Source organism: Sparus aurata, chromosome 9, assembly GCF_900880675.1.
Source record: "Sparus aurata chromosome 9, fSpaAur1.1, whole genome shotgun sequence".
In the NCBI taxonomy this organism is placed as follows: Eukaryota; Metazoa; Chordata; class Actinopteri; order Spariformes; family Sparidae; genus Sparus; species Sparus aurata.
Window position 1 is genome coordinate 31672447 of NC_044195.1, and position 15978 is coordinate 31688424.

General features: G+C 40.1%; 2 protein-coding genes across 5 annotated transcripts; one reads left to right on the forward strand and one right to left on the reverse strand.

Moving 5' to 3' along the window:
* Positions 1-19: 19 nt before the first annotated feature.
* Positions 20-7120, reverse strand: ftcdnl1 (formiminotransferase cyclodeaminase N-terminal like 1). Of its 3 annotated transcripts, none has more exons than XM_030427932.1 (6): positions 7012-7120; positions 5221-5340; positions 4899-4994; positions 4322-4477; positions 2175-2363; positions 20-1053 (listed from the first exon to the last, which is right to left on the reverse strand). In XM_030427932.1, the coding sequence occupies exons 2-6, from the start codon at positions 5333-5335 to the stop codon at positions 620-622; spliced, it is 990 nt and encodes a 329-aa protein (XP_030283792.1). In that variant the 5' UTR covers positions 5336-5340; positions 7012-7120; the 3' UTR covers positions 20-619. The 3 variants fall into 3 exon arrangements, with proteins under 3 accessions (XP_030283792.1, XP_030283791.1, XP_030283793.1); XM_030427931.1 differs by lacking the exon at positions 7012-7120 and adding an exon at positions 6444-6951; XM_030427933.1 differs by lacking the exon at positions 7012-7120 and adding an exon at positions 6239-6418.
* On the forward strand, positions 2206-14974 carry c9h2orf69 (chromosome 9 C2orf69 homolog). Of its 2 annotated transcripts, XM_030427929.1 has the most exons (4): positions 2206-2344; positions 7413-7714; positions 11865-12103; positions 12552-14974. In XM_030427929.1, the coding sequence occupies exons 2-4, from the start codon at positions 7418-7420 to the stop codon at positions 13027-13029; spliced, it is 1014 nt and encodes a 337-aa protein (XP_030283789.1). In that variant the 5' UTR covers positions 2206-2344; positions 7413-7417; the 3' UTR covers positions 13030-14974. The 2 variants fall into 2 exon arrangements, with proteins under 2 accessions (XP_030283789.1, XP_030283790.1); XM_030427930.1 differs by lacking the exon at positions 2206-2344 and having other exon boundaries at positions 7387-7714.
* Positions 14975-15978: the final 1004 nt, after the last annotated feature.

Below are 15978 nucleotides of genomic sequence, written 5' to 3' on the forward strand. Positions count from 1 at the left end.
AAAAAAAACAAGATGGAAATATTTTATTGATAAATTCTTTATTTAAAGTATAACTGTAGTAAAACACAGTTATATAAATTAATTAAAAATTACATTAAATCTCTACAAATGTAGTGATTCGTGACCTTAATGAGTGTTAGTAATAGTAAAGATCAAATGTCAGGAAATGTGGGTAAATTACATAAAATGCACTGATCAACATACAGTATGTAAACAGGTTACTTGTTCTGATTAAAATGCTGTAAACAATCAATTAGCATTAGGCTATCAAGTCTTGGATTTCTTTAGCTTACTATAGCTACAACTTAAGCTAACATTAGCTACAACTAGTAAAGTCTTCTAGCAGAAGTTTGCTAGACATTTAAAATCACGTTTTTACTTCGTTATTTGTTTACTTTGGCTTTTGTGTATTAATTAGAAAATTTAAAATTGTGAGTGATGAATTTGTCGTCGTCATAGCAAAGAATACATGCTGCAGTTGGATGTATAGCTTGACATGGGGGCAGCAGTGGTAACAGAGGACGGCACACTTTAACAGATGTTATTGTAATTAAAGTGACATAAACAAAGATGATGTTCTTTTACTCGAGGTTTCACTGGTTTAGGCGATTAATCATTTTCACATTCGGATCCTTCTCCGCTCTTTCCAGAACTCAGCGATCCCTCGAGACAGCGCTAACTCTGCCAGGCCTCGGCACTCACGGGGGGTGAACCCCACCAGCGCGGTCCCCTTCGTGCGGACGCCGTCCCTCCCTGCCAGCTCCGAGACCCTCGTCGTGATGAGCGAGGCTGGAACATGACAGTACGGCTGTCCACCGATGGTGAAAGACGGCCACGGTTCACCTGCAGAGTGGTCAGGTGGGCTCCCCTTCACGCTTTCCACGTTACAGGCGATTTCAACAGCGCCCTCATGTGGCAGAGCCAGAACCTGCACCCCAGGTAGTCCTCCCGGGGTCGACTCCCTGATAGCTGTGGCGATGGTGCGTCCCATGTTGATGTCCTGAGTGTCGATAGTCACGTTGCAGTTCATGACGTACGGACTGGCCCCAACTCCTGCAGGACATCAGACAAATCGAGCTGAAAAAACACTTTCAAACTGTTCAACATCCTCTGGATTAGATTTTATCTGTGACAGAAAACTAGAAAAAGGGAAATAAACTCATTAAGTGTGAAAATATTAAAGGGAATGTATAACAATGTGTTCCGAAGGAGATACTAACCACATATGAACAACACCAACACGGCAATATGAGATAAACTAAGAATGAAGGCCTTCCCCGGTAAAGTAAAACGTTGGACCTTGTGTAAAAATACAAGGTGGTGTTGTTATATTGCATTATAGTTTACTGACCCTCCAGTTGGTGGCGAAATTGGCATTTATTCCATTCATACATAGGAACTGTGATGGATTGAGATGGTGAATGTCTTAAAAATAAAAATCTAAACATGTTGATGATGTTTACAGCACTAAATAACAGAGTGGACAGAGATAATAGAGGGCAGATCAGACCAGCAGCTGCTTTTAAAGAACTGGTTCAGATTTTTTCAGGTCAGTCTCAATAAAATATTCACACGCCATATGTACACAGAAAAAAGTCCGTAATGGCCTCGTGGAGCTGCCTCCCTCCTGCACTGCTGCCACTTCACTGTAAGAAACTGGAGGACGAAAGTTCAGCCGGAGCTAATATGAAGCCTCGGAAGTCTGTGGTTGTTCAAACAGTATGTAGGTTAAGTGGAAGGGAAGGACGCATCACAGTCTGTATGGATGAGATGAATCATTAAAGCAGCTGATGCTGTAGAAACACGGCAGGCAGAGAAAAGTGACTCGCTCTCTCTGTGAGTACACACTGAAAGGCTCATTCTAAGGTGACCAGAACAACGATTCTTCAGGTGATTAAACACTCCTGAAAACACAAGTATGGATAGTGTATTTCTGCTAATAAACCATTTAAATCCCACACACTGGATCTTTGAAAGGTCACAGAAGAGGAGAGAGGTGGCCTGTGGTTGAAGCTGTAACAAACAGCTTTGTAAACACAGACACAAAGTCACCTGCGTTGTATAATCCTCACACAGAGACAGTCTAACCTTCCTTTCAGGCTTCAAAACATTAACCCACAGAAGCTCGTCCGGCATATAAATTCTATCTTCCTCTCTCTGCCAGCTCTGCTCACCTGTGACGCCGAACTGCTTCTGTGGCTGCGTCCCAACGTCGGGCCTGATCTGCTGCAAGTCCAGCGTCTTCTTGAACCAGCCCATCTCCTTCCTCCTCTGAGCCAGCCCCCGCTGCAGGGGCGAGTCCGCCCAGCCAAACAGGAAGGCGCTGGTGCCCTGGACCCGCTCTGTGAGTCCCCGAGCCACAGCTGAGCACAAGACACATCACACATGTTAGTTATCACATGCACACAGATCCAGAAACACGAGGGCAATATGAGCGGGACAGACAAAACACACCTGAGGGGTTTCATTCAGACTGAGGGGGGAAATATGGACACACGGAGCATTTTATTACACGCATGCATAAATACAGTTCTCGTTAGTGAGTTCGCTGATTATTATTCTGCAGTCACACCACACAGATTAGCATACAGAGTGCACGCAGGTCCCATGCTGAGCTGCTGCTCATTATCAGCAAAACATGTGGCTGCTAAGTCATGTAGTTAACTGTGAAACTAATCAACAGCACAGGAAGCTGAAGATGTCTCATAATCAGCCTGAGACTCAATAGACACTGTGGAGGAGCTCGTTACAGTATATTTACATTTACAGTCTGTCGGGAGAGATGAAGGCAGGCTATCGTTTACTTTCACTGCCGATCAATCTGGCGATTACTTTCACGATCGATAATGAAAAATGTTGATCAGAGTTTGCCAAAGACCGAGATGACGGTGAATGTTTTTTTTAGCGCTCATCAGCACTTTTGGCCGCGCTGAGTCACTCTGAACCGAACCAATTTGCTTTTCCATCACCAGTTTTACTGCGTCGTTGAGCCGAGCTGCACCCGTGATGGAGCTGCTCCTGAGCAGAGCCGAGCTGTGCATTAAGATGTCCTGGAGGCTTTTTGTTAGCAGTACACAGATGAAATAGTTCAATACTTAAGACATTTTATATGGAAAATGAAATGTGTTGACGTCTTTGTGTAGATCACATTTCCCATTTCACTCGCTATTGCAATAATGAGTTTGGAGAAATACCTTCTTATTAATCATCGACTTCATTCAACCTACAAATCACAAAAATCAATCCACAGATTTGTGTGTTGTCACACGTTGATGTTGTAACTTCACTTCAGACGATGGAAAAGACGCTGAAAAGAAATTTTAACAAGGTTTCAACTCAGATCTACATTGAAACCTGGTTTGTGCTCACTGGGACAGAAGGCGATTAATTCAATAACTGACTACTAATCAATTTATTGATGGCAGCTCGATGATTCTGACTCTTCCTCTCTACTGAATCTCATCGTTTTCTGACATTTTAATGCATATTTCTTACATATTATGACTTAAAATGTAGTTTACACTCGAAAAGGGAACATTTCCAGTCACAGTCTGCGAGCTATCCTCCGTCTGTGTGCCCACACGCTGGATGTTAATTATATTTGAGCCACTGAGTCGAGTCAAAACATGTTCGTCTCCGTCCTGAGCAGGCGCTGCACTGAATACAAAACAAGAGGCACGAGTAATGACTGTGCCCTGAAAGCTAATAGACCATATTCACACACATATTTCCTCTCGTGTCGCGCTCACGGTGAGCAGCTCACACACTGGGATAATGAATGTGAAGCTGCAAGTAGTTAATGTAGAGAATCTGACAAATAGTTTTTATTTCACCACTTTCTGACTGATCAGCAGATGGAAGTATGATGGGTATATTTTCCATATTTCAGGGTAAAACAACATAATCGATAACCTGTTAGCTAACTTTAGCATTGAATCGCCTCCTAGCTAACATTACCGTTTCACTTCCAGGTTGAAATAAATTTGTATTGACAATTTAGAATTATTTCACGCCTTTTCTGTTTTATCTATCAAACAGGAACGTCAGCGAGGAAGTTGTTGTTTTTCCTTGAAATATGTCCTGATGTCCCTCCAGATTTTCACTCTCTATTGTCTTTTCCGTCCCTGATCAATCAGGAAGCGGTTAAATGATACAAATGTGTCAGATTTCCTAAATTTAGCCGATCAGACTTGCAAACTCGAACGCAGCAGTACGACCCCTGAGTGAGAAAATGGTCACCATGGATCAACTTAATCGACAGAGACAGTCAATATTCATAATTGCACTCAGGCATCACATACATGCACAAATAACATCTCACCCCGAGCCTCTTTAGCGCAGTCCTCCACTCCCACCTCCTCCCCCAGGGGGTAGATGGGTATGAGGTCGACGGCACCCATACAAGGGTGAACCCCCTTGTGAGCGCGCATGTCGATCAGCCCACAGGCTTTCTCACATGCAGACAGAACCGCCTCCCCTGAAACAACATGCATACATTTATAGTTTTGTGTATCCTTCAGAAAAGACTAGGATTTGGTCAATTTAAGCAGAAGAATCCAATTTATTTGTGTTGAGGAGTGAGTGTAGGACAAACACTCGCCGGCTTTGTCTGCTTTGTCAGGACGTCGTGTTCGGAACGAGCGCTCAACGAGATAAACTTTTCTCTGTGATCTTTGCCAGAAAAATGTTCATCCTGAATTTTTTTTTGTGTTTAAATCCCTGACAAAGCTTATTAAAGGATTTTTTTTCCCCTCTCAGAGGATTGGAGAGCAGGGGACAGGAACTGAATCCCTGCAGTAGAAGCAAAGCTGCAGCAAAGTAGCTGACTCGACGCTTCCCTCAGGAGAATGAATGAAAAAGATATTTCACTACAAATGTGTGAACGCTTCGGGACTTACTGATGGAGTCGATGCTCGCCACGATGGTGATGACGGAGCGGTTGTAGTCATGGTCGTTGAAGATGTTGAGCACTGCTGTCCCCTCTCGTCTCACACCTGATGCAGAATAATTAAAAACAGGAGTATTAATACATTTCAGATGGTGTTTTAGATAAAGAGACTCCTCAGGTTACATCCACAGAGGCGTCAGAAAACTCCTAGGAACCATGTTTAGCAGCATCATGGAGGATTCTTAGCAAGACAGATTCGATCAAATACATGTTTTTGTTACAATTTTTCCCAGACTTCTTTATTTTAAGGTGTCACACAAAATCCGACTTGCCTTCCGTGTTGTATAAAGCAGCCTTGGCCACAGTCTCCACCAGGTCTTTCCTGCGAGCCTCAGAAACGTTGAGAAGACAAGCCACCAGTCTGCTGCCCAAAGAACACGAGGCCATGTTTTCTGCAACAGCAATAAGTTTAATTACTAACTATTAAACGACAGTCTAGAGGTTTTGCTTCGACAGCCTTACTTGGGCTGATATGAGTAATTCATGGTGGCTAATGTGAGCTACTGTTTGCAAGCTTCAGGTAGATATTGTTATTTTCATTTAGGTTCTTTTTATACGAAGTCACACAGGCCCTCCAAGCTCATGTCAAGGATTTTCTTTGCCTAATTCATGAAAAAACTTAAATTAAATAAATAATAACTCTTCAAATATAGCTGTGCATAACTACAGCTGTAATACAGATGCTTTTTTATGTTTGGCTGTACAGTTGTTTTTTCACTGGATCACAGCGAAAGGATTAATCAAGGAATCCTGTGTCCCATGAATTTGACAAAAGTTATGACATGACCTTTTTTGAGGAAATGCATGACATAAAAAAGTTCTGAATTCTCGGTGAGTTGGAGTGGAATGACCCGTTTAACATGATGTTACATCCTGCCAGCTGTTCAACGACGGTTACACTCGCTCACTTTTGAGCACAAATCATAATTTGTCTTCCCTTTTTGTTTTTGTTGCACCTTTAAATCAGCACCTGTGTTAGTAAGCTTATTATTTTGGATATTTTACATTAAGTGGTTACAATAAGCTAGTAAATGCTGATTGTCAACAGTTCCAAGGTCAGACTTTAATGATGATGCCATCTACAGTTAGTTTGTGGAGCTGCCTTAGACAACAGGAACAATAAAATAACAAGAAATACTACTACTACTACTACTAATAATAATAATGATAATGATAGTAATCTGCAAAGTTTAACATTATGACAAGACCAGTTCCAGAAACTAAATGGATGTATGTAATATCTGCAGGAGAAATCTCTACAATAGCTCACTGAAAGGAGTCTCCTCTTACCTAGACTGCTACTCACAGTTAAATAATTCAGCAGTTTAATAGTTTATAAAGTCGTCCTGTACATCATGTGGCTTTCTCCATATCAGTGCTGACTGCTGACTGAACATGTTCAAAGTCCAAACTTGAGTAAACTCTACTTTTATCTGTGGCATGCAGTCAAAAACATGTGACAGTAACTAAACAGTTGGTCCAGAAAGTGGCATACTTGCGTTATAATGCCAGTTCTCTCAGCACCAACATGTGCACTTCATTCTCTGGTGCTGTACCACTGATGTCTGCACGTAAACACCGACACAACACTAACTTTAATGCAGCTGCTGTCAAAACATCCACGTTTAGATCCACGACAATGTGCACAAGTAGACTTTAGCATGTGTGGCTAAAGCAGAGAGTGGTCAGCTCAAGATAGTTCACTCCCGTAAACCTTTTTATTTTCTTCAGCTAGCAAAATGTAGTATCCGGTTACCTTTTTATATTAGTTTGTTTGTTTGTTTGTTTGTTTGTATCGATTTTATAAATGATGTGTGTACAATTATTTGCATCTACAGAAATTAATGAAGTAGTTTAGATTGTGTTTGTTTCAACAAGAATTCACTAATGTATGTATTCACTTAATTATATGTATTTATAACGTCTGCAATATTTATATTTATTCATTTCTAAGTGTTTTTGTCTGTTATAATTTTCCCATATTTCTTTATTTAAGCCGTTAACTGGCCAAACAGTGTGGTGTTTTCAAAACCGGAATGTGGAGGAGTGTATCATCCCACTACCTTCCACGCTGGAGTATCTCTGGAGTCCAAAAAGAAGACATGCGCAGTAGCGCTTCTGATTTGCTCCGCAGCAGCTAGCAGAGTGGCGGGTGTGTTGTTTGATAAACAGCGCCTCTCCGTGGATAGAAGAAGACCTAAAACTGACAGAATTTGATTAATAGAGTCAGAATTTGTTATTAAACTGCGACGATGTGAGGCACACGACGGATATAACGCACTGCAGACTGATAAATATATCGGTTATAGCCACTTAAAGGCTAGTTGTATCTACGTTAGCTACTAATAATGTGATGCTGTAGCTAGCAGATGTTAGCTGGTTAGCTAGCTGTCAGCAGCGGCAGCAGCATGGTGTAGTTAACTGCGTTTATAAAGAAAAACGCCGACTCATTTTCCTATTTTAGAGTTCATGCTAGCTGCCCGAGCAGTCGCGGTGGGCTTCACTCTGATAGCTGTGGCCAAAACGATGACCTCCGTGGCAGCGACATCCTCCGAGACCCGGGGACTGCATGCATCAGCCAGCCGGGATGCAGGCTCCGGGAGCCCGCGGCAGAGGCTCCAGAAGCTGCTGGCGGTGCCTGGATACAACCCGAGCCGAGTGAACGACCTGCTGCTCCTCCGGCCTGAGACAGACGGTCAGAGTGGTGCTGAGTCAAAGGAGAAGAGCAGTAACAGACATGTGGTGTTTTTCCACGGGGACATTCAGGTGAGTGCGGGGAGGTGTATTGATCAGGGAGGGGCCCAGGGGATCAATGAGATCAACAGAAAGAAGATGACTGTTCTAACTTGTGATTTAATCACTGAAAGCTGCTACTGAGACGCAGAGATGTAATATTATTTCAATTAACTCTCACCTACAATAATCATGAGACAGGTGAGTAAAGTCCTGTTAGGGTTCATAAGCAAACTGTTAGCTGGAGGTAGAGATGCAAGGATCAATGGATTAGTTGTCAGATCAGTCAATTAATCACCAGATATTCTGATTATGGATTCACCTGTTAATTGTTTTTAAGGTCGAAATTCTGTGATTCCAGCTTCTTAAATGTGATATTATCTGGTTTCTTCAGTCCTCTGTGACAGTAGGTGATAAATAATATTTTGGGGCTGTGGACAAAAAACAGAATATAAACACACGATCACTAAAAATTCAGACACATGAGAGGCAAAATGCAGAAACTGCCATGGAGCTCATATGGTCATAGAAATGTTAAAAGAAAGACTGAAGAATATTTTTATTTGGCAAAGACAACATGTTGCCCATCAAAACACTTTTAAAAGATCGGCAATGACTGTTTGATAAGTTGTCGACTGTTTCACTACTCATAAACTATTTTTGATAATCAATTATTGGCTTGTGTCCTTTATTAAGGGGAAAAAAGACTAAATATTCTGATTCCAGCTTCTTACATGTGAATATTCTCTAGTTTCTTTCTTCCTCTGTGAAAGTAAACAGAATGTCATGTTGGGCTTTGAGATAAACTGAGCAACATTTTTCACTATTATTCTGATTTAATGTTGTTTTGTTTTTGTTTTTTAATTGGAAACCTTTTTATTTAAGTTTTTCATGAATTTTTTTCTAAAAATTTAAAAAATATTATTTCCTGTACAAATATAAAGAAAAAAATATGTATCCATAGAAAAAAGTTCAAATAAAACCTATTTAAAAAACAAAACAAAATGACAAATAGTCAAGAAAACTGATAATTTTGGTGTTTGGTGGGAAAACAAGAGTACAAACATTAAATTATTGTAAACTCAGACCCAATACAGACGTCATGGAAATGTATGAAGACAAGATTGATAAATTGAAAAAGAAAAAACTCATTGATTAATCAACAAAACAATTGTCAAGTAGAATAGACAATGAAAATAAAGTTGCAGCCATCATATTTTGTTTTCTCCTTTTTTTATTTAGTTTGTTCCTGCAGTTTAAAACTATTTTAAGCAGCTGTACGTTTTGTGTCACTGTAAAATGTTTTCATGCGTCCACATGGCTTCACTCTCCTCAGGTGTTGTGAAAGCTGCTTAGAAAGCATCGATAGTCTCACTGGAAGAAGTTAAACCACTGCAAAGCTACACGAAGGAGAAAAGTTTCTCATAGTACTCTGAAAGATTACGACATATAGTTAACATTTGTCATGTGTTTTTCAGTCGTAAAGAGGTTTTATAGTTTTTATACAACATGTGAAACCTCGTGGGTGAGAGGAGAGGTTATATTCTTTGTTTCACTGCTTCATAAAAAACTCACTAAACCAGAGAAATCACCTGCATGTTAATTTCCACATGAGGCAGCACATTTGGGTTGAGTTGCATCAGAATGATGGTTTATTATTTTAGTAGCATGTGGAGTTCATTCTGCAGAGAAATCTGCAACAGGAGATTAAAATCAGTCAGTCTGAGAGGTTTCTGTCTTACGAGGGCTGATATTTGACTCTGACACACTTGGCTGCTCTGCGTTGATATCAAGTTAAGTTTATTTATACTGTTCAGACCTTCATCAGTGAACTACACTGTTCACTGCTGAGTGTTAAGTAGTAAATTAAACTGAAAGGAGCTCTTTCCAGTGCCAAGCAAATCAAGCTGAGCGAATACTGGTGCACAGGTACCATCACTGCCTGTCTACCTGTGGAGGAGAGTGGATCATGATTGGAGGCTGTGCTGCAGGAATAAAGTGCACTTCCTGTTTGTGTTAAAAACACAGGGAGCTGAAGCTGACCAGACTACATTTCCCACAATTCCATTGTTTAAAGAGTTTATGAGTAGGAAGGATTTAATGTGCACCTTGCCTGTTATAGTGATGTTATAACGACACAGGCAGTTGTATCACACAAACATGCCCAGTAAATTATAAATAAGACTTTTATGTAAGGAATAAAATACATAAGATCGTTCATTAGAAATCAAGCACCAGTCGTATATGGTATTTATTCATAACATTTATTTAACAACTGAGATGAAACTGTGTACCAAACACACACACACAGTGACATGATGATATATTGATGATGGATGATATATTGAGTTATTGACACTTTATTTCCCAGCCTTCTGTGCAGTCGAGTTTTATTGGAAAATTTGCAATTTTACACCCCAAGGCTGCTCAGCTATTCAAAATATTACAGACAGGCAAAAATGCAAATGCAAAAATAACCATTGCCACTAAAAGCGAGACGAGGGTTGAAACAGCATGACGTTTTCACATCATGAAAACTATCTCAGAAATGTAAAGGTTTCTTGGTATCATAGTTTACAGCGTTACACAATTATTATTATTATTATTATTATTAACTTCAGCCCTTATCAACCATCAACGTGTCACCGCACGGAAGGAAGCTGTTTGGGTCAAAATTAATGTGGAGAACATCAAAACTAATAAACTATTTTTCCTTTAGAGCAGAACACTTAAAACTAAACTCTGTTCCTGATGGAGAACCAGCACATTGTGTTCTGTTCCCCTCTGAGACTCCGTGAGCATCACAGATGTGAGGTGTTTCTCATCATGTGTGCAGTTCTGAGCAAACTTCTTTAAAGAAAAGACGCTCGAGTCTCTTCATCTGATGCCAAACCTATTAATTGCAGCAGTTGCCAGATTATGCTGTCAGATTATGCCAAACTGCCTCAGAGGCTTTTTAGTAAGTGGACGGGCACGTCACTAATCAAGTGTAAAGAAATATGGAGGAGTGAAAGAAGATTAAACGTCGCCCGTTTGTTTTTCTTTTCTAATTGCCTTCAAGAATTTAAGAAGTGGCCTCGTTTATCAGAGCTCCTCTTTTCTTTGTCCTCATTTGCAATTCATCGGGCGACTTTCCAGGCAAGTGTTAATATTCCCACAGTGTGCCGGTGACTGCCAGGAGACGTTCGTATGCACAGGATGCCGTCACGCTGATGTTTCCATGTAAATACGGAGAATGAGGTCATTGTGTTGAGACCACACAGTCTGACGGCACGCTGAGAGGATGCTGCTGATGGAACTAATGTAGTGTGTCAGAGATGGACGTGTGTGTGTGTGTGTGTGTGTGTGTGTGTGTTTCATTCACACTCTCACCATGGCTGTTGTCAGGAGAAGGGAACATTTATTTTTTGGCAGACATCTCTGACTTTTTATCCTTCCATTTAGATTTTAAGCTTTTAAAGGGCCAATAACGCTGCCAAAGCGACTCCTCTGCTCGCCAGTTAGATAACTTTATGCCACAACACTTCATCCTTCAAAGCCTTGTGCTCTAAACGTCATGACCACGATGACTAAACATCTCTTTTTAGGCAAACTGTGGGCTTTGTGGATGCACATACCTGAATATTAAGGACATAAATAGATGCTGAGAGATAAAAAACACCAACCTTTTAAAAGTTATTGTCCATATTATTGCAAAACTATATTCCTGTGTCATCTCACTTTATTGCATATAAAGTTTTTAAGGAGTGAAATAGAGTTACAACTAAGAAATACTTTCATTGTCGATTAATCTTTGGATTGTTTTTCTCAATTTATCGAATCGTTGTTCAGTCTAGGGATTGACGAATGATTGTTTTTAAGGTCCAATACCGATCAATGTCACAATTATCCTTTCAAACACTAATAACATTTTTATTGCACAACTGAGAAGACACACATCTCTTAAATAATATATTCTATAAATCATTGCAGCTAAAATTCTATAATTTCTTTATGCGAGTAGTTTTATTGAGTTTGTACAAACGTGTGGTCTGAATTTCGTGTGAATCGCTGCATTGGAAATTTCTTTTATAAAAAGAGTCGACACTCTAATTTTCCCCCCACTCGTCACGGTGATGTTGTTCAGTGTGTGAAAGTTGTCCTGCAGCTTTAAACCGTCTCCTCCTGCTTGTTGTTGGGTCAGAACTTCCAGGAGGAGATGTCCGTGCAGCCTGAAGGAGCTCAGTGGCTCCGCTGGAGTCTGGAGCAGGTCGCTCTCACTCTGGGCCAGCGTTTCCCCGACCGACACATCTGGGTGGTCCGAGCCTCCCGAATGTATCTGCACAAGTTCAGCTGCTACCACAACTTCGTGGAGAGCAACATGTTCGGGGCTCCGGAGCACTCGTCGTACTCACCTGAGACTGCAGCGTTCCGACACCTCAGGTATGTTCGATGTTTGACCCTTTTGCTCCAACTATCAGTAAGTGTGAGATGACGTTGTTCCAACTCCAGCAGCCTCCCCACCTCAAGTGCAGTCAATTATTTTGAACATATAATTTTACTTACACATAATCTGGTAGTTCAGCTGTTTAACCTGCGTTTGGCCACTTGAGGGCAGCAGAAACAAATCTTGAACACGTTATCACCTTTTAAGTTGATACAGGATGTTACGTTGGCAAATTGTTGCTTATTCACACATCCGCTGCTCAACATTATCATTCATTCAGAGTGTCTGTATGTCCACATGATGACTGATTTTCTTTAAGCTCTTGTTTTGTTCTCCACCATCATCGAACATGACTGTGGTGCAGAATCAACACCTCAACCGTGTGAGCTTTACTAAAACTTTGCGGTGATTGTGTTAAAACAGTGTGACCGTTTCTGATCGCAGGTCTCTGCTGAGCCACGGCATGGAGCGAGCCAACCTGCCAAACCCCCTCCAGCCACAGGGAGGCGCTGACAGCGTCCCCTCAGGGTTTGCTCTGACGCTGGTGGGCTTCAGTAAAGGCTGCGTGGTCCTGAACCAGATGGTGTACGAGCTGTCGGGAGCCCGCGCCGACCCGCGGCTGTCCCACTTCATTAAACGCATCACCGACATGTACTGGCTGGATGGAGGCCACCCGGGAGGCAGCGAGACCTGGGTGACGGACAAGCAGGTGTTGAAGGAGTTCGCCTCCAGCGGCGTGTCGATCCACGCCCACGTGACCCCGTACGAGGTGTGCGACCCGATGCGGGCCTGGGTGGGCCGCGAGTACGGGTACTTCATCAAGACCCTGGACGAGTTCGGAGCCTGTCCCAGTAAGAAGCTCCACTTCGAGGACGAGCCCCCGTCCATCGAGAACCACTTCAGGGTCATCCAGGAGTTCTGAGTCCGAGCTGATCACCTGAACGTCTCTGAGCGCTGTAGATTATGTCTCCACAGTACAGAGTGAGGGTCTTAATCGCTGGTCTTACCTCATCTTTCTGTGATTAAGGGCTCAGAGTTTAGAGCGTTCGACAGATGATGCTGACTTTTACTGCTAAACGCACTTGATGCTCTCCTGTGGCCACGAGGAGGAACACGCAGGTATGAAAATGGTCTTCCTCCTTATTTATTCTTTAGGCTGAATATCACCTTTTACCTTTGATTCTGTGTTCGAGCGGCTGCAGAGCTGCTGAAACATGACTGATTCATGTTGCCTCAGTTGGAGGGAATGACTTTAATGTCTGTAATGTAACGTAAAGTGTAATATTGTGACTTTCTGCTATGATTTTAATCTTAATGTCTGTTTGCCTGAAGCAGAGCAGCTTTTTACATTCTCCTCATACCTGCACGTGTTGAGCTACTTTTAGACGAGTGAATGTTTGAACGTCTGAACTTTAAACTTTCAGACTTCATCAGTCGGACTCTCAGCGGTGATTCTTGATTGTATTTAAAACGTGTGGCCGGTTAATTATTTAATTAACTTTGTCAGAGTTTAGATTATAGTTCTGTTGTCATTCCTTTAGTTTAATCCCAGTAGTGGATTGTTCTCTAATAGTTAGAGTTTCAGATAACAACACTATCTCACCTCAAGGTCCATTTAGTAACTGTTCTGGAGCTTTCGTTCTGATCACATGATCTGTTTTGAGCTGCGTAACACTCGATCACGTCGACCTTGAGGTGAGAGATTCTAGATTAGAAATAATTTGTTAAACTTGTTAATAGCTATTAACACTTCTCTTGTTATTGCACTTGATGTTAATTTGCTGTTTGATTGGATCTTTTTCTCACCTGTTGTACATTTTTGTGTTGAAAATACACCAAATGATTGTTTTTATAAATTGAGAGGTTTCTGATTAAAATCAGCGTTGTTCCAAAACCAACATCAGTATCAGAAATGCCTCTGATACGGCCTGAAATGTTGGATTACTGATCAGATATATGTGTAATTGATTAGCATCAGAACATACACCTGTATGCAATTTAACAACAAGCAACTTGTTTGCATGTTAGCCAACATTCATGTGTTGATTTTTGTGTTGTTTTTCAGTTCTGACTGTCAAACTAGAAAATGAAGGAAACGTGTAAAGCACTTACTGTGTAGTATTACTACAGGCTAAACAATGATAGCAGTCTAATCTCATTCATACAGGGTTTAAAAATGGAATATAAATATAACTTAACACACTGGTAGCAGATTTACAGAAGCCCCGAGGGTCGAGTGAGGACTTTTTCTTTTTTTTTCTGGTGATCCATTTTCAAAGTCTAGAGTGATTTAAATTATTTTCACTCCTGTGATTATGACTGAAGAACTGAAGAAAACAGGTTTGACACAATAATCTCTCGAACTCCATTCTTTTTTTCACTTTTTTCCCCCCGGAGAATTTGTTTTCATATTATCAAAAATGTTTTTCTCTATATTTGTGAAATCTTGTGAAATTTTTTTAGGACAGATTTTTTCCTCTACATTTGTGAAAACAAGAGAAGAATTTTTATGGGAGAATTTTTTTTCAAGATTATTTTAGTCTGCTGAAAATGTTCTTCTTTCACGTATAAAAACATGCAAAGCCAAACATTTTGTGGGAGAATTTAAAATTTTTTCCACTTTTGTGTTAATTATGAAACCAATGAAAAAGTTTTCTCATAAGATTTTTTTTTTCATGTTTGAAAACATGCCAAACATTTTCCCCCATACGACCAAACACAAAATGGAAACCAAATATTTTTTATTCAAATTTTTCCCACTTGAATACTTTTGTGTTTATTTATGAAACCAATTAAAAAGTTTGGCCAGTGAAAATATTTTTTTTCATGTGTGAAAAAATGCCAAACATTGTTCTCCCTGATACATGTGATACCAAATGGAAACCAAACATTTTGTGGAAGAATTTTAATTTTTTGGGTTAGGGTTCTGAAAAAAAAAAAAAGAAAATTTTTTTTCCTTTTTGCACAGGAGAATTTTTGTTTTTTACATTACAACCAACTTTTTTTTCTTTTATTGTCATCTGTGAAAAAATACGAGAACTTTTTCTATCATTGAAAACACGTAAAATAGAAATTCTCGTGTGATTTTTGTTGTATGTTTTTTTTAAGGATAATTTCTTTTTCTACATGTTAAACCAAGAGAAGACTTTTTTTTTTAGGGGAAAATGTTTTTCATGCATGAAAACTTTTTCTTTTATTCTTTAGAATTTTCTTCTTTCTTGTGTGAAAACATGCAAAACCAAACATTTTGTGAGAGAATTTTTTCTTCCCTTTTCTTTCTTCATGTGTGAATCCAAAACAAAGAAAAAGTGGTAGGAGAATTTTTTCACATTTTTCATGAGACCTTTTCATTTTCTTTTACAGGAGAAAATTTTTTTGTGTGTTAGACCAAATGGAGAAAAAAAAAGCATGGCAGCATATTTTTTGTGTGTTGAGTGGATTTGTCTTTTCCCCAAGAGAATCATTTTTCATTTAAACACAAGAGAAGAAAATAAAATAGTTTAAATTTATAGGTAATTTAGATTAAAAAGAAAGAATCCTCACTTGACCCTCAGGGCTTCCGTACAGATTGGTTCTCAGGCAGATACCCAAGTTCAAAAACTGAGAAGGAAAATCGTTATCTGAACATCTCCGGTTAAAATCGAACAAGTTGAAAATATGAATTAACAAGACGCTACATCTTAATTCTCTCATGTAAAGTTGTTTTGTGTTGTCATTGTGACAGAAACGCACATGTTGTACTCTACTTTCTGTTGACTGCAATATGTAAAAGTACAAATACTTGCTAGTTGTATGAGAATGTGGCAGCATGTGTGTTAATCTGTGTGCGATGTATTCCAGTCTGATCTCTGTGAGCTTGCACTCAGTAGCA

Excerpts from the sequence above, each read along its gene's own strand:
- ftcdnl1 (XM_030427932.1), bottom strand. The coding sequence starts at position 5,335 with ATGGCCTCGTGTTCTTTGGGCAGCAGACTGGTGGCTTGTCTTCTCAAC. Across the intron at positions 4,995-5,220 it reads TGCTTTATACAACACGGAAG|GTGTGAGACGAGAGGGGACA; the intron begins GCAAGTCGGATT and ends ATTCTGCATCAG. Across the intron at positions 4,478-4,898 it reads GGCGAGCATCGACTCCATCA|GGGAGGCGGTTCTGTCTGCA; the intron begins GTAAGTCCCGAA and ends ATGTTGTTTCAG.
- c9h2orf69 (XM_030427929.1), top strand. The coding sequence starts at position 7,418 with ATGCTAGCTGCCCGAGCAGTCGCGGTGGGCTTCACTCTGATAGCTGTG. Across the intron at positions 7,715-11,864 it reads TTTTCCACGGGGACATTCAG|AACTTCCAGGAGGAGATGTC; the intron begins GTGAGTGCGGGG and ends TTGTTGGGTCAG. Across the intron at positions 12,104-12,551 it reads GCAGCGTTCCGACACCTCAG|GTCTCTGCTGAGCCACGGCA; the intron begins GTATGTTCGATG and ends TTCTGATCGCAG.